The sequence below is a fragment of the Rhinichthys klamathensis genome, unplaced genomic scaffold (genome assembly GCF_029890125.1).
Source record: "Rhinichthys klamathensis goyatoka isolate OS25496 unplaced genomic scaffold, OSU_Roscu_1.1 h1tg000314l_1, whole genome shotgun sequence".
NCBI lineage: Eukaryota > Metazoa > Chordata > Actinopteri > Cypriniformes > Leuciscidae > Rhinichthys > Rhinichthys klamathensis.
Window position 1 is genome coordinate 715,714 of NW_026606832.1, and position 22,721 is coordinate 738,434.

The 22,721-nt window shown below is 38.2% G+C and overlaps 2 protein-coding genes across 2 annotated transcripts in view; both read right to left on the reverse strand.

The window, feature by feature from the left end:
- The window catches only part of rab6a (RAB6A, member RAS oncogene family), an 82,951-nt gene that overhangs the window by 43,488 nt on the left and 16,742 nt on the right, over positions 1-22,721 (reverse strand). The window lies entirely within an intron of this gene.
- Positions 1,491-21,668, reverse strand: si:ch211-176g13.8 (F-BAR and double SH3 domains protein 2). Its single transcript, XM_056271279.1, has 20 exons — positions 21,457-21,668; positions 19,181-19,278; positions 19,000-19,045; positions 16,215-16,291; positions 15,985-16,129; positions 15,772-15,905; positions 15,536-15,590; positions 15,196-15,324; positions 12,140-12,262; positions 11,399-11,494; positions 10,344-10,460; positions 9,232-9,330; positions 8,305-8,457; positions 8,096-8,218; positions 7,917-8,000; positions 5,929-6,121; positions 5,593-5,816; positions 5,332-5,482; positions 2,188-2,249; positions 1,491-2,106 (listed from the first exon to the last, which is right to left on the reverse strand). The coding sequence occupies exons 1-20, from the start codon at positions 21,475-21,477 to the stop codon at positions 2,023-2,025; spliced, it is 2,214 nt and encodes a 737-aa protein (XP_056127254.1). The 5' UTR covers positions 21,478-21,668; the 3' UTR covers positions 1,491-2,022.

Here is a 22,721-nt window from a genome sequence, read left to right on the forward strand (position 1 = left end):
GATTGGGCATTTGAGGATTGAGGAGTGTATGCAAATAAGGAGGCGTGGCCCAAATACTGGAGGCTGGGTTTGAAATGGCAGGTGCAGATGCACCTTATGGACAGCAGAGGGAGCTCCAGTCAGTCCAGTGCTAAGGAGCACACTGTAATGAAACCAAACAGAGCGAGTGAGCAGGTCTGGAGCGAGGACTGTACTTTATAATGTGATAACTTCAACTTAATGACAGCGTTGTATAGGGGTACTGGAACGGTACATGTATTCCTATTGAACCGAACCGGTAGCCTACGGGCGTCACGGTTCGGTGCACGAATTTACACGGAGAATACACGGTATAAAAATAAATAAAACTCTAAATAGCGATACATTTCGCTCTATTCGCGTTTGGTGTGAACGCAGCATAATAAACAGGCTGCGATATCAAGATTGCAATTGTGGAGTGTGTGTGTGCGCGCGAGAGAGAGAGGGGGAGGCGTGGGCGCGAACGAACTAGGTGTGTGTGTGTGTGTGTGTGTGTGAGAGAGAGAGAGAGAGAGAGAGAGAGAGAGAGAGAGAGAGAGAGAGAGAGAGAGAGAGAGAGAGAGAGAGTGTGTGTTTGTGTGTGTGATTTTGGTTGGGTGACAGTTGTAGGTTACAGTTTGACAAGATTTTAGAGTGTGACAAAAGCACAATGTTGTATTTTATTGCGAGTGTACACAAATATACACACTTTGCAGTTTGAACCTTGCAGCACACACTCCAACATTGCAACCTTGACGTCGCAGCCTGTTTATTATGCTGCGTTCACACCAAACGCGAATAGAGCGAAATGTATCGCTATTTAGAGTTTTATTTATTTTTATACCGTGTATTCTCCATGTAAATTCGTGCACCGAACCGTGACGCCCGTAGGCTACCGGTTCGGTTCAATAGGAATACATGTACCGTTCCAGTACCCCTATACAACGCTGTCATTAAGTTGAAGTTATCACATTATAAAGTACAGTCCTCGCTCCAGACCTGCTCACTCGCTCTGTTTGGTTTCATTACAGTGTGCTCCTTAGCACTGGACTGACTGGAGCTCCCTCTGCTGTCCATAAGGTGCATCTGCACCAGCCATTTCAAACCCAGCCTCCAGTATTTGGGCCACGCCTCCTTATTTGCATACACTCCTCAATCCTCAATCCTCAAATGCCCAATCCTAAATGGCTAAATGATTAAATGCCCAATCCTAAATCCCTAAATGCCCAATCCTAAATCCTAAATGGCTAAATGACCAAATGCCCAATCCTAAATACCAAATGCCCTATCCTAAATACCAAATGCCCAATCCTAAATACCAAATGCCCAATCCTAAATACCAAATGCCCAATCCTAAATACCAAATTCATTTTTGACTTAGACTTTTAGTTTTCGACTTAGACTTTTAGTTTCAAACTTAGACTTTTGGTTTTCGTTTAAGACTTTTAGTTTTAGACTTTTAGTTTTCAATCTGTCCCAATAATCCCTCCATAAACTTGAATGCACCGAAACTGAAATGCATAAGTCTCACAGCATCTCCACATGTCTCTTATAAAGAAAAACAATGACAACTAAAATAAAACAAAATACTGCAATGCATTATAAACTACACCTAAAGTGCTCAGGTTGTTTATCTTCCTGGAATTTACAATAGCTAAAAATATCTTAATATTCATTCAAATAATGGCTGACAGACCAGACAAGTAAAATACTGACAAAGTTTAAGCTAAAACTGTAATATGCCCCTAAAAGTATTTAGCCCTAAATATGTTTATGGACGGAATCATACACATAAATTCAACAGTATAATTGCCACTTTTCCCTTTAAAGTCTCTTTGTAGCTCTAGTAAAGCCTCGTGTGTTTGAAATTGCCCTAAAAAACTGAAGAAAGCGTGGGACCACATTAAATAATGGTCAGCTTGTGCATCCATATCTTCATTAAAAAGTTCCTGAATGTCCACCCTGCACGACATCGAATTCACATGGTGCATTCAAGCATGGTAACGTCAATCTTGTAAAATGTGCTCACACCAGTGTGATCTCTACCTCTTCTCTCTTCTGCACCTGACCCTGTGCCTGCTGTTTGGGTGGAGGAGGAGCAGCTCGTACCTGCAGATAACAAAAATACCCATCAGATTTCACACATAAGCGCCCATCACTGGCATGTAGCTTTAGGGGTGCAGATCTCACAGGTCTCAGGGTGCCTGACCCGCCCTCTCCTGGGGATCTGGGTGGTGGGGTGTGGGCGTGGCCTGTGAAGGAGACCACACAGATGACTGGGATTCGGATATTTCCCAAAGGCATAAATCTATTAACAGAACAATGGCCTCAGCAGTCTTGTTTTAGTATCACTGAGATACTGTTATAGTTTTTATGAACATTTTATTTGTATATTTCCTTTTTAAATTTTAGTAAAAGGTTTAGTAATTGAGTGTGTAAATGAGTGTTTTGTTTTTATTAGAGTTTTTAAATATCTGTATAGTTATTATTGATTTTTATTTCAGTTTTAGTTACTTTAGTACATCAAATTAAACTAAAATGAACATGGGAAATGTTGCTTTAGCAACTAGCCGAAATAAAGTAAGTTTAAGTTTTTATATTTTATTTTACATCAGTTAATGTGTATTTTATTTCAAGAAACTATTTTTTTTAATGATTTTAATATAATAATAATAATAATCCTGGGCCTCAGTTTTGCTACTGTTAACTAAAACAAACTTTTTAGAAATCATTTTATCATAACTTATTTTTAAAAAAAGTGTTACTTGAAATAAAGCAGAAATAAAATAAAACATAAATATTAGAAGAAAAACTTAAAAAAAACACATTTCTAATTATTTAATTTAAAAAAAAGTGACCTTGGCAGCTAACTGAAATAAATAAAAGTTTGAGTACTAAAATGACTAAAACAAACAAAAAGAAACCAAACAAAAAATACAAAAGAACATAAATTGCAAAAATTAATGTCTTAATAAAATAACCCTAACCCTAATATTATAGCATTTATATAATATTATACTATAATATTATATAAATAATATTAAAATAACACTGGTAGGCCTACTTACAAAAATTTCATTCAGTAATATATATTTTTTCGTTTTTCTATAAAAAAAAACTATTTTATATACAGGTCCTTCTCAAAAAATTAGCATATTGTGATAAAGTTAATTATTTTCCATAATGTAATGATAAAAATTAAAGGAGCTGTATGTAAGAAATGTATTTCAATTAATCATAAAATGGCCCTGATGTGTCTCTAGACATTAAGAAATCATGTTCATTTCAAATACTTATATCACTGACAACAGTAGTACGGCCACGATATTGTCATTTAAAAAGTGAAGTTGCAGCCCTCAACTGATGTTGATGTTGTCATCTTGTGTTTTGGCCTGAAGCCCCACCCTCCACCTATCTACCAATCACGAAGTCAGTAGTGTTTCGGCATCCGGGTTGCCAGCTCTGCTCTAGTTACCACAGCTGCAGCTCGTCACGTTCCTGCTGGATCCTGCAGCCTATCTGGCAACCTCGAGTTAGGGGGGAGGGGGAGGGGATACACAGCTCTACAGTAATTTGAAAGTGATTGCAGTACCAATTTTGGCCACAATCTTACATACAGCTCCTTTAAACTTTCATATATTTTAGATTCATTGCACACCAACTGAAATATTTCAGGTCTTTTATTGTTTTAATACTGATGATTTTGGCATACAGCTCATGAAAACCCAAAATTCCTGTCTCAAAAAATTAGCATATCATGAAAAGGGTCTCTAAACGAGCTATTAACCTAATCATCTGAATCAACTAATTAACTCTAAACACCTGCAAAAGATTCCTGAGGCTTTTAAAAACTCCCAGCCTGTTTCATTACTCAAAACCGCAATCATGGGTAAGACTGCCGACCTGACTGCTGTCCAGAAGGCCATCATTGACACCCTCAAGCAAGAGGGTAAGACAGAAAGAAATTTCTGAACAAATAGGCTGTTCCCAGAGTGCTGTATCAAGGCACCTCAGTGGGAAGTCTGTGGGAAGGAAAAAGTGTGGCAAAAAACGCTGCACAACGAGAAGAGGTGACCTGAGCCTGAGGAAGATTGTGGAGAAGGACCGATTCCAGACCTTGGGGGACCTGCGGAAGCAGTGGACTGAGTCTGGAGTAGAAACATCCAGAGCCACCGTGCACAGGCGTGTGCAGGAAATGGGCTACAGGTGCCGCATTCCCCAGGTTCTTTTGAACCAGAAACAGCGGCAGAAGCGCCTGACCTGGGCTACAGAGAAGCAGCACTGGACTGTTGCTCAGTTTTGCATGTCATTCGGAAATCAAGGTGCCAGAGTCTGGAGGAAGACTGGGGAGAAGGAAATGCCAAAATGCCTGAAGTCCAGTGTCAAGTACCCACAGTCAGTGATGGTCTGGGGTGCCATGTCAGCTGCTGGTGTTGGTCCACTGTGTTTTATCAAGGGCAGGGTCAATGCAGCTAGCTATCAGGAGATTTTGGAGCACTTCATGCTTCCATCTGCTGAAAGGCTTTATGGAGATGAAGATTTCATTTTTCAGCACGACCTGGCACCTACTCACAGTGCCAAAACCACTGGTAAATGGTTTACTGACCATGGTATTACTGTGCTCAATTGGCCTGCCAACTCTCCTGACTTGAACCCCATAGAGAATCTGTGGGATATTGTGAAGAGAAAGTTGAGAGACTCAAGACCCAACACTCTGGATGAGCTTAAGGCCGCTATCGAAGCATCCTGGGCCTCCATAACACCTCAGCAGTGCCACAGGCTGATTGCCTCCATGCCACGCCGCATTGAAGCAGTCATTTCTGCAAAAGGATTCCCGACCAAGTATTGACTATTGAGTGCACAACTGAACATAATTATTTGAAGGTTGACTTTTTTTTTTGTATTAAAAACACTTATTTTATTGGTCGGATGAAATATGCTAATTTTTTGAGACAGGAATTTTGGGTTTTCATGAGCTGTATGCCAAAATCATCAGTATTAAATCAATAAAAGACCTGAAATATTTCAGTTGGTGTGCAATGAATCTAAAATATATGAAAGTTTAATTTTTATCATTACATTATGGAAAATAATGAACTTTATCACAATATGCTAATTTTTTTAGAAGGACCTGTGTATATATATATATATATAATACATATATATAATGCTTATATGCCAGTCGCTAATTTAATAAATTAAAATAATGTTGTTTTTTTTATTCAACATTTTTAAGATAAATAATGTGAGATTGAACGTCACTAAAACGTCAACAGTCATGTGTGAAGGTTTGCTATAAGGCTTTAGGGTCTGCCGGGGTGCTCTGTGTCTTACTGTGGCTCGAGATTTTGGGGGGTTCTGGGGTTTGATAGCCATTTAAAGGGAGTGTGCCGGTCAAAGGTGGAAGTGAGATGGACTCTGGACTGCTACAGGATGAAGACGCAGCCGGTGGACAAGTCGCTTGATCCAGAACTGACAGAGACACCTGGTGGTAAGAAACAGCTATTACAAAAAAAAATCAACATGGCCTTACTATAAACATGAACAGAAACTTTTTCAATGAGGCCTGTGTTTCCCAGTAGTATTTGTATAAACCTGCACGTTCATGCTCTTGTGTGTTTGTGCACCCTCCGGTCCGCATAGATCCTCCACTAATACTGCGGGAAAGACGCCCACTGCGCCGTTGAACTCGCCCTCCCAGAACCCATCATCTTCCTGGTTGTGTTTGCTGAGAATGCAAATAACAGCTCCCTCGGGGAAGGACAACTCGTCCTCTGTCTGAGCCTCATAGGCATACAGAGCCCTGGCTAGATTTATGGCTGTGCAAAAGAGCAAGAGGGCAGAAAATGTTTGTTAAAATGGTCTACTAGCAAGGTTTAATATTAATACTATACTTGTATTATGCCAGATATAATGAGAGGGTGGTCTCACCGCTGGCGGGACTGTTCGGGCTGCTCTGGGTGAGTGTCTCGATTTCTGGCTCTTGTTCTGCAGAAGTGCTGGAGGTGTGTGATTGGGCGTCAATGCTGGAGAGAGACTGGATCATGCTCAGTAGAGAGTTGGAGGTCGGAAGCTGCAGGTATTTCTCCGGCACGTATCCCACCAGTCCTGTTTGGTTCCTTGCCTAAAAATAAAATAAAAAAACATGTCCAATAAATGCCAACATAATTATTAAAGTGGCATTTAGTTCATGTGTTTTAAAACTAAGGGCCACAAGGGGATGCTAGGAATGCCTGTGGAAAATTTGAGACATAAAAAAATAATAAACAATTTATTTAAAGCTGCAGTCCGTAGTTTTTTTGGGGTTAAAAATTATCCAAAAATACATATTTGAGAAAATACATAACCAGTCAGTGTTCAAAACGATCTGCTTGCCGTAGCTCGATTCAAAGCGGTAAGCTTGTAATAATGTTTTTAATTCCAGTGGTACTGGTGGATTTCCGCAGGAGATTCGAGCATGTCTTTGTGTCATTACATCACATCTGTACACATAAAGAAGGAGTCTCGGCTAGTAGGCTATATTGCGTGTGAGGATGTTAGAGGTGGAGATTTATAGCCTTTTCTCACAGCACTTGATATAATTAAACTTATCAATTTGATGGCGGATCCAGAAAGGTTCAAACGACAATCACCAGTGACAACAGATTCACCCGCTGTAAAATGCAAAAGACTTCGTTCGGACTTCGGAGTGGCTACAGAAAAAAGAGACTGCAACCGGACCCATGCGAAAACAAGGAAAACGTTACATATCGGAATTGCATGTAGTCACGCAATGCTGACGTTGTTAACATTAACAATTTGAGAACAAAGTATAATTTGCACGGTTTTGCGTGATATGATAACTTATAAGCGATTGTTAGATTTAATCAGCGCGATTTACTGCAATGTCAGAACCAGAACAAAAGCGGATGTTTCTTACTAGTTCAAATGATATTTTCCGGTGAAAATTCTTATGTTGGTCATACTTCCAAAAAGAATAATCTGTGATTCTGAATGCCAGTATCCACATCGGCGCGGTGACTGACAGCTGCACACTCTCCTCAAACACTGTGTTCATCCGCGCTGTGCCATGTCGAGGGTGTCGAACTACAACTCACGTAAAGTTGATAATTCCGCGAATAACTGCAATTGCATACAACTTATACAGAGATGGCGACAAAGAGGAAAAACTACGGACTGCAGCTTTAACATAATGAAATAAAATCAAAATATGTATATAGTTTGTAAATATATTTCTATAAAGTTAAAATGTTAATCTAAATATAAGTTTAGAAATATGTAAATAATTTAAAATAGCTTGTAACATTTTATTTAGCAAATTCTCAAAATTAATAAAACTTATAAGTTACTGATTATATTTATAATTATTATATACACACAATACTACACAAATGTAACAAAGGCTGCAATTATTTGATCAAAATACAGTTACATTTACAAATATTGTTAAATTAAAAAATTTCTTTCTATTTTAATACATTTTAAAATGTAATTTATTCCTGTGATGCAAAGCTACATTTTCAGCATCATTACTCCAGTCTTCAGCGTCACATGATCCTTCAGAAATCATTCTAATATCCTGATTTGGTGCTCAAGAAACATTTATTATTATATACAACATTATAAATGTCTTTACTGTCACTTTTGATTAATTTAATGCATCTTTACTGAATGTGTTAATTAAAAACAAATCTTATTGAAAGATAATGTATAATATTTATAATAATTTTGTAAATAATTAAATAAATTATATTTTTCCTCACACAGTATAAATGAGTCTGTATATACGACAATATATAATTAATAACTAAAAAATATATGCCTTTATATTCTAGGGAAGGGCAAGGCAAGGGAATCATGTGTATTGAAAAAAAAAAAAAAAAAAAAAAACTGATGTAGTTGAGTGGGTGTGCGTGTACCTTGACCCAGTCCTCCATGTCTCCATCATCAATAAGCTCCAGTATTTCCTGTTCCTGGATGGTGAGCTCATCAGGCTGGCATGCCTGTGGAAGTAAAGCACAGGAAATGACATCACAAATGCATGAATAGAACCCTGAAATCCTGGTGAATGTCAGGCTAGACCAGACAAGGTATGTACCTGATACGAGTACAGCACAGAGCAGGTGAGTGGGTAGTTCCTGTGAGTGCTGGAGGGACTGGAACTGCTGTCGTCCAACGTCTCTATGTCCTCATCATCCTCTCTGTCCAAATCTGCAGAGTGCTGAAGACATATGTTGTAAAGGATGATTATAATAGGTTATAGGGTCTATGTGAATCGGGCTTTGACTGCGAGCGATCGAGACTTACAGAGAATGAAGCATCGTGGGCATTGAGGGCCGCCCATCTCTCGTTCTCCAGTTCCTCCAACACTTGGTTCATGGCACTCTTCAGCCAGACGTCTACAGCAACACCCACGTCTCTGAGGAGGTTCAGACGCACCTCTGCCTTCTGTTTCACCGTCTACAGGAAGAGTGGACTCATTATCTACCCACTTCCTGTTCTATTACATATTATTTATGCACAACTATTACAATAACTCTTGATACAATAAATGGTACTGTTTCATACCATTGACCAAATGTGCAGCTTCTTTTAATAACCAAAATAACGAGTAGCGACCAGCAGAGGGAGTGTGACGGCATTGAGCCAATATTTTCATTTTAAAGGGGCAGTTGGCAACTATTTCAACTTAATAAAAACCGTTTAGAAATCATTTGAATGGTTCAATAACCTGTTCTGGAGAGAATGGTGACTTTCCCCACTCCCCCCAGTGTCTCCAGGCGGAAAACCAACCTTGTCCAATATGGGGACTAACGTCCCGGTAAGTTGGAAATAGGAAGTCTCGTGAGAAGCGAGAACGTGCGAGAAACACGAACTGCTTTATGGCAATTCGACATAATTCTATTATATTGTGTATGATGTATTACCACCTCGGTAGACATAGCTCCACACGATAAAGTTGGCCGGCTCCGATAATAACAAACGCACATGAGCAGCGGTAGAAAGCGGGAGGAAGGTGCCGCAAGTGAGTTTTTTTATGACAGTGTTGTGAAATATACGCCGCACAGCTGTAGGGGGAGCTCGATGAGAAAACATGCGACAACAAAAGTGAAAATCAGCGAAGAAATGACTAGAGTTGCTAAGTTCCCCTTTAAACTGTGTTTCTCCCAGAGGTGACAGACAACTAAAGATCTGGAGTTATACTGTACAAACACAAACAAACCAACTCTTCACCTCTGATTTCCGAATGGATTCTCTTGCATCGTCCATTTTCAGTTCCAGCTCATTGTTATTCTGGTCCTGTTGGTGCGACTCTTCATACTCCGATAGTGTCTAAAAAAAAAAAAATCTTACTGTACATTGTTGCAATGTTGTAATGCCTAAATTCACTTGCAGCACCATTGATATTGTTTTTATTTTAAATTTATTGAAACAAAATTTAATTATTATTAAAAATTCAATTTAGTTTTTATTGCTTTTTATTTAGACAAAACCGTTTTTATATTATTATTTTATAATATTTGATTGAACATTGTTGTTATTTTTGACTTATTTAGACTAAATAGATTTTATGTTATTTTTTTATTTTATATCTTAGTACGTTTAGTTATTGTTTTATTTTTATTTAGACAAAATTTAGACAGATTTTAGCATAATTAATTGTATTAATTTTAAATAAAAAAATTAGGGCTGTCAAAAGATTAATCGCAATTAATCGCATCCAAAATAAAAGTTTGTGTTTACATAATATATGTGTGTGTACTGTGTATAATTATTTTGTATATAAATGCACACACGTATATATTTCAGAAAAATATGTTATTTATATATAAAATGTTTATATTTATATAAAATATACATTATATATAGGCTACATTCAGTCTATATACAGTATATACATGCAAATATTTCTTAAATACACATGCATGTGTGGGTATTTATGTATTAAAAATAATTATACACAGTACACACACATATATTATGTAAACACAAACTTTTATTTTGGATGCGATTAATCGTGATTAATTGTTTGACAGCCCTAAAAAAAAATCTTTTACTCGTTTGTATTTATTTTAATATTGGCCATTTAGACAAAATATTTTAGATTAGATGAACGAATAATTTACTTTATTAATTTATTTTCATAAAATATATTAATAATGTTTTATCTTTATTTTAATATCTGACACTTTTTAGTGCAACCCTAAATATATAAATGAAAAAAGAAACAAGTAACCATAAATTATAGAAATAAATATATAAATACAAAAATACAAAAAATAGAAATAAATAAATTTATTTTTAATATCACAAATCAAAATCATATTGTTTCAGTGCCCCCTCACCCGTTGCGTGAGAATGATGTTCTTGTGTTCTCTGGCCACACGTGTGGCCCATTTCCGTGCTTCCTTATTCAGACTGTGTTCTTCAGCCGTGCCACTCTCCTTCAACAGTTCCCTGACCTGAAGAGAGAAAAAGAGAGAGTGTTTTCTGCACATGAAACCCTGATAACTTCTCAGTGCACGCGTGTACACTAAAGTCACAGCATAACTTGGAAGAACATCAATCTCCAAAATCAGATGAACAAATCTTTGCATAACGAGACTGTGTAAATATTGACAGACTAAATGTTCAAGTGATGTAAGCTCTTGAAGAATGATCCTTCCAGATGCTGCTTTACAGAGCAGCTCCTGTTCACCAGAAACGAAATATCACGACAGCTTCTTGACAAAATGCACGCATACGTGGATCTACACTACAGCATGCAAATGCTCATATTTATAAATCCACTGAACAGGATAAAACAATTTCTAAATAATTCCCATTATTTTTTATGTAAATAAAATAAATGCATTTGTACTTATTTTTCATTTATTTTTTTTAATATTACGAACGGGGGAATGGGAGGTGTTTGTTAGGGGTGCAAGAGGTAGGGCAGGTTCACTTCTCAATGCCCTCTTTTCACAGACCATGCTGCTTCCTGCCTGCACTGACGCCCAGTTTTCCCTGATCTTTCCGCCCCACCAGCGCTCAGGGCTGCATCTCTAATGTTTTCTTTAGGAACAGACTAATGCTTGTTAGACTTGCAAACAAAAAGAGGGTTAGCGAACAAACGGACCACTATGCTGGGGTGGAGAAGGGCGAGATGACATGCGGGCAGCAGGGGGCGCTGTTGCACATCTGAAAAACAGCTGCGCAGTCATGGAGGAACACATTCGGCCTTCATTAGAGCACTTTTCCTCTTTGTAATGTACAATATTACAAATTAATATATTTATTTTGAATAACATTTAACAGTGTTATTAAATTATAAGTGTTTTTAATTATTAACTTTAAGTGAGTGTCAGATAAACATCGAAAAACATATCTTTCGCATATTATTTAGTTGAATGCAACATACCGAATCATTTTCACAGGGCTGGTACTGGAAGGGGGCGGCTTTCTGAAACACTGGGTTGTCCTGAATGAAAATCTGTTGGTGGATATCCTGTGTCACCTACACACAGGGACAATTAAACTAATGTAAACCAATGTAGACTAAAGTCAGAATGTCACATTAACAAGAATATCACAGTTAACAGAGGAGGAACAACAGACTAGAACAGGTCATTCATGATCAGTGTGTGTGTGTGTGTGTGTGTGTGTGTGTTTTGCTGTAACCTGATGCTAGCTAGAGACATTAAACCTGACTCTCAAAACTGAATGGAAACACTGTGAGAATCATCGAATTACAACAACACAAGACCACAAAAGACCTAATGACACATACCGAAGGCAGTCACACTGTTGAAAATGAGCTGATTTTCTTCAAATTACATATTTATAATAATTAACAATTTCTGTATTTCTAATCTCAACATGCTTAATGTTGCAGCCAAAATTGAAACATCAATACATCTTTAAAAAAAGCCATTCCATTCTAACATAACATAACATAAAGATCTCATTAACCACTGCAAACTCTGTAAAGCAGGTATATTTTTCTCTTTAAGGTCAACTTTAAATGCTTGAGCTGGGATTTGATCCAATAAACCTCCAGTGGCAGATCATATTACCTGCTCTACATTCGGCCACTGTGGTTCATGTGTGCTTTTCAGTACCAGTATATACTCAAATGTGTGTGTGTGTGTGTGTAACTCACCCCACTGGACGTCTCCAGCAGGCACTGGAAAGTGTCCTGAATGCTTTGAGACGTCTCAAGCTCCGTCTGACACAGTGAAATGAGAAAACTCTGTACGTGATCGCAGAAACTGCCATCTAGAATCTGGACTCAAAAACAAGGAACAATAGTTTTACTTTCAACTGAATTTTAGGTTGTGATGTATATAGCGAATTATAAGAATTATAAAATTCAACCCCCCAAAGTGGCTATTAGGAGTGACTGCGTTACACGCCACTGCTGAAATCCACCCGCATTCAGCAGGTTGTAAAGCCATATATATATGTATATACAGTGGGGAGAACAAGTATTTGATACACTGGTGATTTTGCAGGTTTTCCCACTTACAAAGCATGTAGAAAATCTGTCAGAGAAAATTTTATCATAGGTACTCTTCAACTGTGAGTGACTGAATCTAAAACAAAAATCCAGAAAATCACATTGTATGATTTTTAAGTAATTTATTTGCATTTTATTGCATGACATAAGTATTTCATCACCTACTAACCAGTAAGAATTCCGGCTCTCACAGACCTGTTAGTTTCTTTTTAAGAAGCCCTCCTGTTCTCCACTCATTACCTGTATTAACTGGACCTGTTTGAACCCGTTACCTGTATAAAAGACACCTGTCCACACTCTCAATCAAACAGACTCCAACCTCTCCACAATGGCCAAGACCAGAGAGCTGTGTAAGGACATCAGATAAAATTGTAGACCTGCACAAGGCTGGGATGGGCTACAGGACAATAGGCAAGCAGCTTGGTGAGAAGGCAACAACAGTTGGCGCAATCATTAGAAAATGGAAGAAGTTTAAGATGACGGTCAATCTCCCTCTGTCTGGGGCTCCAAGCAAGATCTCACCTTGTGGGGCATCAATGATCATGAGGAAGGTGAGGGATCAGCCCAGAACTACACGGCAGGACCTGGTCAATGACCTGAAGAGAGCTGGGACCACAGTCTCAAAGAAAACTATTAGTAACACACTACACTGTCTACACCGATTAAAATCCTGCAGCGCACGCAAGGTCCCCCTGCTCAAGCCAGGCCCGTCTGAAGTTTGCCAATGACCATCTGGATGATCCAGAGGAGGAATGGGAGAAGGTCATGTGGTCTGATGAGACAAAAATAGAGCTTTTTGGTCTAAACTCCACTCGCCGTGTTTGGAGGAGGAAGGAGGATGAGTACAACCCCAAAAACACCATCCCAACCGTGAAGCATGGAGGTGGAAACATCATTCTTTGGGGGTGCTTTTCTGCAAAGGGGACAGGACCACTGCACCGTATTGAGGGGAGGATGGATGGGGCCATGTATCGCGAGATCTTGGCCAACAACCTCCTTCCCTCAGTAAGAGCATTGAAGATGAGTCGTGGCTGGGTCTTCCAGCATGACAACGACCCGAAACACACAGCCAGGGCAACTAAGGAGTGGCTCCGTAAGAAGCATCTCAAGGTCCTGGAGTGGCCTGGCCAGTCTCCAGACCTGAACCCAATATAAAATCTTTGGAGGGAGCTGAAAGTCCGTACTGCCCAGCGACAGCCCCGAAACCTGAAGGATCTGGAGGTCTGTATGGAGGAGTGGGCCAAAATCCCTCCTGCAGTGTGTGCAAACCTGGTCAAGAACTACAGGAAACGTATGAACTCTGTGATTGAAAACAAAGGTTTATGTACCAAATATTAAGGTCTGCTTTTCTGATGTATCAAATACTTATGTCCAGGGATGGAAATTAACTTTTTTGTCCACCGGCCACTGTGGCTGGTGGATTTCAAAATCTACCAGCCACTCAATGTTTTTACCAGCCACTTTCTTGTTTTTAACCGACAATGTGTAACTGCATGTGAAAATTAATACTACAAGAATACTTAAGCAGTTTATTTAATCTCAAGTCTCAATGAAATACTGACATTTTCTCTTTCTCTCACCCTCGGCCTCATCCACCTAATCTGTCATTTATTTTTGTTTTGATGATAATTTGAGCCAGCCTCCAAAAGTAATTAACCTGTCCTGTGATTTTTTTTCTCTCTCACACAACACTCTCCAGACACGGATTTATGAGCTATAGTATGTTGGTTGCCTTTACATTAGAATAATATTTAATATAATCCAGATATGAAATGGAATAAATAGCATTCAATACAAAATGAATATGTCTCATATATTGAAATCAAGTTTTATGTGATAAAATATTTGCTTTGTTGTGCATTAGAGCCACATCAGGCATTTAGTACAAAATAATTTATTGAAGCATCCAGCTACTTCACCACGTGACAGCAGCTAGGCTCCTGATTGGTTAACGCGGCGCGAATTGACGCCAAAGTTCAGATTTTTCAACTCGGGCGGCAGACGCGAATTCGCGTCAAACGCGTGAATGCACAAAAACACTCAATAAAATCATGCGCGAGGAACGCGTCTGACGCTTGAACTTGCCGCGCGAATGAGGCGTATTCGCATCTACCACGGCGCGCTCTACACCTCATTCGGGCCGTAGGAATTTTTTACGCGCGTAACTTTGCATTGATGAAATCACTCGCGCCAGACGCTCTATTCTCGTCTGGTGTGAGCGCACCATGATGTTTTCTCTGCAGACCTCTACGCCTGCGATGTAACGCCACATTTTTGTTTGAAGGTGTGCCTCCTCTAAAAGTGTCCGCCGTCCGGGTGAAACAGTATGCTATTTTTATTTACCCGCCACGGTGGCCGGTAGGTGAAGCGAGTTTACCCGCCACAACACAAAATCACCCGCATTTGGCTGGTGGCGGGTGCTAATTTCCATCCCTGCTTATGTCATGCAATAAAATGCAAATGAATTACTTAAAAATCATAAAATGTGATTTTCTGGATTTTTGTTTTAGATTCCGTCACTCACAGTTGAAGAGTACCTATGATAAAAATTACATACTTCTACATGCTTTGTAAAATCACCAGTGTATCAACTACTTGTTCTCCCCACTGTATATATATATTTAAATTAACAAAACACACAAAAGATTATTCTAAATAAAAAATGATTAGGCCAAAAACTGAGCAACATCCATCCTCACCGTGATGCAGCTGATCAGATCTGTCTCATAATAGCGGTCCTGATGAGCGTTAGTGGCTGACAGTGTGAGCAAGTAATCATTCCTTGCTTGCGTGGCTTTGCACTTCCATTCGTTCTTCTTTGCTTTCAGCTGAAATCAACATGAAATGTTCCTATGTACACTTGACTCTCAGTCACGATGATTTATTAGAACATTTTACATAACTTTAATTGAGTGTTAGATGATGGCAAATGTAATCCATATGTAAAAATAGGACAAAAGAGCATGCACTATTAAATATCCAATATAGACCACCACTAAGCAGTATGGGACTGATATACTGTGCTAATCCCTAGATTACCTTCACACTTGCCCTCTTCAAACTGGAGCGTGACTGAAACAGGCTGAGCTTTGACCTTGTGTTGCATGAGCCAACAGGAAGAAGGGAAAATACCAGAGGAAAAGAAGCGAGGGTGAGGAAAAACAGCAAAAAAATGATGAATCTTCATTTAAAACTGAAAAACATGATAACCCTATGCCCGGTTCTGTAGACAGCTGATGTCTCTTCCTTCACATGTGACAGGTCAGCGAACGTACTTGGCCTCCATATCAGCTTTCTCTCTCACGGTCTGCGCTGTTTGTTCCGCCTCCTGGTAGGCCTTCCTGCTCTTTTCCAGGTCTCTGATGGTGACCTGCAGATCGGCCTGAGCTCTCGCCAGATGTTCGCAGCACTGAGAGGACAGACGAATAAACACTTTCAAAAACGGCCACTCTGCCGCTTTAGTGCAGTGTATCTGTTAATGTGTTTACCCTCTTCAGCTGCAGGTCCTTCTGCGCTCTGAACGTCTTCACGGGATCTGCGATCTGGCTCCTATAGTTCTCACATCCGTTGATACGAGACTGGCTCACTTTCGTCACACCCTCCAAGTAAGACCTCCATACGGCCCAAACATTTCTGTACGCATATTCACAGACATCTGTTTAATGATGAAGATTAATCAATTGACAATCAGTCTGATTGAAAAGATCTCTCCTTTTACCCGGAGTCTCTCAGCTCCTCTGATGGGGCTCCATTCCACTCTCGCTTCAAGTACTGCGAAGCAAGCTTTTGCAGAGCCTAAAAGTCAAGTAACATTTATTTATATAGCGCTTTAATATGCAATACTGATTCTTTCAAGGCAGCTTCACTGTAATGGACAAGAAAATAACAGTATTAATGTTGCAAAGTTCTTCAATTATGAACAAATACAATTTCAGCAGTAAAGCACCTCTAAAAAAGACAACAGTGTCATTTTTTTTAATCACAGGTTAGTTCAGTGTCGATTCAATTTAGTTCAATGACAGTGTCAATGTTACAAAGTGCATTAGTCATGAAGCGAACTCAATTCAACTAAAAAGCCGCTCTACAGAAGATAATAGTATAATAACTCAGATCAAGTCAGTTCAGTGTTGATTCAGTTTTTAGTTCAATTATAGTTCAATCAAAGTTCATCAAATTATGAAACAAGCTTAAAGTCGGCATGAAATAGAAGTTGCGATAGTCTTTTCTTTCCTATTGTGACGTATATTCGAGTGAAACGGCTTCTCGAACAAGAAAAGATGTGGGCCGGGACTTGATTTTCTCCATCGGGAATTGATTGGAAGTTTTGTTCTCAGTGTAGTGTCAGTGCAGTCAAGTTGATAAGATTACTGAATATTTAAGGGGTAGTTCACCGAAAAATTACAATTTTGCCATCATTTACTCGCCCTCAAGTGGTTCCAAACCTGTATGTAATGACAAAATCATTACATGATGACAAAAATGACAAACTTTTCATTTTTGGATGAACTATCCCTTTAAGTGCCTTTTAAACAAACAAGAAAACTATGCTTTAACATAATTGTATTAAATGTTTATGAAAGTTTAGATTCAGAACCTTTAAATAGAATTTAAAAAACTCAACTTCAAAAGTCACCACAAAATAAATCAGACGCCTTAAAGGAGAAACATTAATTTATCCTGTCACTCCAGATCAGCGCAAATGTGGAAAACATGGAGGACAATCTGTAAAAGCGAAACCCACATGGGCATTTCTGCCTGTCTGCTTGATACTTAAATGCCAGACAGCGGTGCAAACTGTGCCCATGTGTGGGTTTACAAGTGAGTGAATAACTGGCTGCTTGTGAAACAGAAGAAAGGAGAAATTACCACTCACTTCCCATCCTCAAGTCACGCAAATGTCACTGTATTGGACTGATCTCCAAAAGTCACAAAAAGATGGCAAAATATCAGCACAAAAAAAACAAAACAAAAACAGCAGTTTTTTAAAAAGGTCAGTATTTGTCTACCAAGGGTCCTTTCATTACTTCACCACTACTGATGATAATTCCAACAGAATATAGCTAAACTTCAGCAAACTGAAATGACTGAACCATAACAAGTTCTACGAAGGCCAGAGAGTGACCAGCATCCCCTTAAAACACAGAGGATTTGCTTCCTGGCCCTCAGACCACAAGCTGGCACTGTCAACCTAATCCTGTGAGCTGCCAGCTCTGATGAGTCCACTCAGGAAGAGACCCTGAGGAAGAGAGAGATTCCTGTGTTCATGAGCCAATCAGCACGCAGCAGCCCTGCAGGTGCACAAGCTTCAGAACCAACAGTAAAGAATCTCTCACGCACACACACACAGGCGCACGCACACACACACAGCGTCATTCAGACAGCTGGGCACCCATTCACCAAATGATCACACAGATCTTATTGTATCATGATGAAGATGATCAACATGTCAGGCTGTAAATATAAACACTTCATGTGTAAATCTATTTATGCACTATACACTACAGTTTAAAAGTTTAGGGTTGGTAATATTTTTTTATGTTTTTGAAAGAACTCAACTTATGCTGACTAAGACTGCATTTATTAGATAAAAATTAGGTAAAAACTGTGAAATAGTATTACAATCTAAAAAAAACGTATGTATTTGCATATATTTTCAGAATCAATACTCCAGTCTTCAGTGTCATATGATCCTTTAGATATCATTCTAATATGATGATTTGGTTCTCAAGAAACATTTATTATTATTATCAATGTTGAAAACAGTTGTGCTGCTTAATATTTATTGTGGAAACAGTGATTCATTTTTTTCAGGATTATATGATAAATAGAAAGTTAAAATGAAAAACGTTTATTTGAAAAATAAATATTTTTTAACATTATACATATATTTATTGTCACTTTCAATCAATTTAATACTTCCTTGGTGAATTAAACTATTAAAATATTACTGACCCCAAAGTTGTGAATTGTACTGTAAGTTGTATAATTTGTATATAGGAAGTCAAAACTTTTTTAAAATTTTTTGTGGTTTTAGGGAATAAAAGGAAAAAAATTACATCCTGATGTACATCCAAAATATATGAAATCATACTCATAAAGTGAGATAAAGTTGAGATCAGCAGAAATCAGAGATCATAATGCAGTGTCCCATAACTGATGTCATGTAGATCTTCTCAGCAATGTAACAGAAAGAGACAAGAAAAGCAGATTCGAACCAGAACGCAACTGGTAAAAACACGACCACCTGCAAATCGTTAACAACCACAGGTTTTTCCACTGAGTCACGAAATGTGCTTCTCTACAAAAACAAATTCACACATAAAACGTCAGTGCTAGTTTACATCAGAGGCACACATTTTTTTTCCAAAAAATCTTAGCTGAATTAGATTTTATAATGTTTTTGTTTGTTTTTTATCTCAGAACACAAATAGCCATACATTATCAAAACTAAATGTAATATAAATTATGAACTCATGTAATTGAACATGGTGGCCACAACTCACCTGTGAGTAATCTTTCTCTATTAGTGCTTTCTTCTGGCTGTAAGTCCTGAGGATGACACACACACACACACACACACACACACACACAGTCAAACAGTTCAGCACAAACATACCAACAAATAGACAGAAAATGGACTGATAGACATTTACATAGCAATGTAAGAGGTTAATCAAAAGTCACCTCAGATCCTCCAGGAAGTCCAAGTCTGTCTGGTGTTTGAGCTGGAGTCTGTTCAGCTGCTCAGTGTGAGTGTGTTTCACCTCTTGTGTGACTTTTACCTGCAACACACAATGACAACCTCTGGAGAAGCAACTCTGACACAGATCACACTAATATGTGTCTGGCATCCTCGAGTCAATGGAGACAGCGTAAACATAAACATCATGTGTTTCTATCTATCTATCTATCTATCTATCTATCTATCTATCTGTCTGTCTATCTATAATCTGTCTGTCTGAAAATCTACTATATGTCTGTCTATCATCTATCTCTCTATCTATCTGTCTATCATCTATCTATCTCTCTATCTGTCTATTTCTTATGTCTGTCTGTCTATCTATCTATCTATATATCTGTCTGTCAATCTATCAATCTGTCTATCTATTTATTATCTATCTATCATCTGTCTGTCTGTCTATCTATCGATCTATTTCTTATCTATCTATCTATCTATCTATCTATCTATCTATCTATCTATCTATCTATCTATCTATCTGTCTATCTATCTATCTATATCTGTCTGTCTGTCTGTCTGTCTATCCATCTATACACTCACCTAAAGGATTATTAGGAACACCTGTTCAATTTCTCATTAATGAATGCAGAATGCAATTATCTAATCAACCAATCACATGGCAGTAGCTTCAATGCATTTAGGGGTGTGGTCCTGGTCAAGACAATCTCCTGAACTCCAAACTGAATGTCAGAATGGGAAAGAAAGGTGATTTAAGCAATTTTGAGCGTTGCATGGTTGTTGGTGCCAGTCTGAGTATTTCACAATCTGCTCAGTTACTGGGATTTTCACGCACAACCATTTCTAGGGTTTACAAAGAATGGTGTGAAAAGGGAAAAACATCCAGTATGCGGCAGTCCTGTGGGCGAAAATGCCTTGTTGATGCTAGAGGTCAGAGGAGAATGGGCGACTGATTCAAGCTGATAGAAGAGCAACTTTGACTGAAATAACCACTCGTTACAACCGAGGTATGCAGCAAAGCATTTGTGAAGCCACAACACACACAACCTTGAGGCGGATGGGCTACAACAGCAGAAGACCCCACCGGGTACCACTCATCTCCACTACAAATAGGAAAAAGAGGCTACAAGTTGCAAGAGCTCACCAAAATTGGACAGTTGAAGACTGGAAAAATGTTGCCTGGTCTGATGAGTCTCGATTTCTGTTGAGACATTCAGATGGTAGAGTCGTAAACAGACTGATAACATGGATCCATCATGCCTTGTTACCACTGTGCAGGCTGGTGGTGGTGGTGTAATGGTGAGGGGGATGTTTTCTTGGCACACTTTAGGCCCCTTAGTGCCAATTGGGCATCGTTTAAATGCCACGGTTACCTGAGCATTGTTTCTGACCATGTCCATCCCTTTATGGCCACCATGTACCCATCCTCTGATGGCTACTTCCAGCAGGATAATGCACCATGTCACAAAGCTCGAATCATTTCAAATTGGTTTCTTGAACATGACAATGAGTTCACTGTACTAAAATGGCCCCCACAGTCACCAGATCCCAACCCAATAGAGCATCTTTGGGATGTGATGGAACGGGAGCTTCGTGCCCTGGATGCGCATCCCACAAAACTCCATCAACTGCAAGATGCTATCCTATCAATATGGGCCAACATTTCTAAAGAATGCTTTCAGCACCTTGTTGAATCAATGCCACGTAGAATTAAGGCAGTTCTGAAGGCGAAAGGGGGTCAAAAACAGTATTAGTATGGTGTTCCTAATAATCCTTTAGGTGAGTGTATGTCTGTCTGTCTATATCTGTCTGTCTATCTATCTATCTATATATATATGTCTGTCAATCTATCAATCTGTCTATTTATTATCTATCTATCGTCTGTCTATCTATCGATATATTTCTTATCTATCTGTCTGTCTATCTATCTATCTACTATCTGTCTATCTATCTATCTATCTATCTATCTATCTATCTATATATATATATATATATATATATATATATATATATATATATATATATATATATATATATATATATATATATATATATATATATGTCTGTCTGTCTGTCTATCCATCTATCTATCTGTCTGTCTATCTATCTATCTATCTATATCTGTCTATCTATCTATCTATCTATCTATCTATCTATCTATCTATCTATCTATCTATCTATCTATCTATCTATCTGCTATTTTGTTCATTAATACGGACATGACAACAAAAAATCGTATCAATTAAAGAACAGTTCGACTCACCTTTCTTGGAGGAGGTTGCATGTCTGGATCTGGATATACAGGACAAAACAGTTGGAAATTCACCCTCGAAAACCAAACACATCTGCGGGACGGAGCAATGCAGTGCCGAATATTCTATTTAAATGTGAGAAAGGAAGAAAAAAGAGCAGTGAAATGCTTCTAGACCCCTCCGTTGAACCGCTCACATAAAAACACAGCTGAGAAATGAAGTAAACTCTGTGAGAACTTCAGTCAGTGGAGCAGAAGGAAGAACAGCGGCCTCCAGTGACCGAACATAATAATGAAACATGTTCTGAAGGCGTTCATGAAATTGTTTATGTGCTGTTGTGTGTTTATGAATGTGTGTTGATATATGATGTGATATAGGCTATGTTTCCGTTAGAATATGAGGCTGTGTTGATAAGTGTGTAAAGATTCCAGATGTGGACAGGTTTACCGACTCAGACTCTTTCTGTGCCGCTCTTATTCTACATATAATTGCAGTGATGATGATAAATATTTTCTCTATTGTCATTTTTCATCATCATAAAGTAATCACAGGGGTGTGAGAGACCCTGCTTCATATGTTGTTGGTAAGATGAGGCCATCTAGTGGTGTGGTGGGCGTATGTCAAACTCAAATTCAATATCCTAAATAAAATAATAGTGCTTTTTAGTTTAAATAAATAAATAAACAATAATAACAATATTATTAATATAGTTGTTATTATCAAAATAACTCTAGTAAATATTATGTGTAATTATTTTAATGATTTATTTTAAGATTAAATGATCGTGCATAATTTTCGATAAATACATTTCTAAAAGTACACTGCTACTAAATGTGTTATAGCTGTTCAAGCAGTGAGTAAAAATCCTAACACATCTGACTGTAAAAGCCTGTAAAATTAGCATGGCTGGGAGTGTAATCCCTGATTTATAAAAAAATGACACCCTTATGCAATGATGACTATTTCACAGCTTCAGTGATGAATTTGTTTATAGGTCAGTTGTTTAGATGGTTTAAAAACAGATTATTGGCTTGATATGACAACTTCAATTACTCAATGTTTGCTAAATTTAGCTAAAGGCGAGATTAAGGTATGTCAATGAACATGATTTGCTGTGCCTGTAAGGATGAAAATTAAATCAAATCTGAAAATACAATAAGGTGCATTTTAGGTTTAAGGTTAGTCTGTTAGTCCAAAATTAAGATTAAGACGAGTGTGCTTGAGTAGCCTGCATTAAATGTGAACATGTTTAAAATTGTATGTGAACCTTGCTACA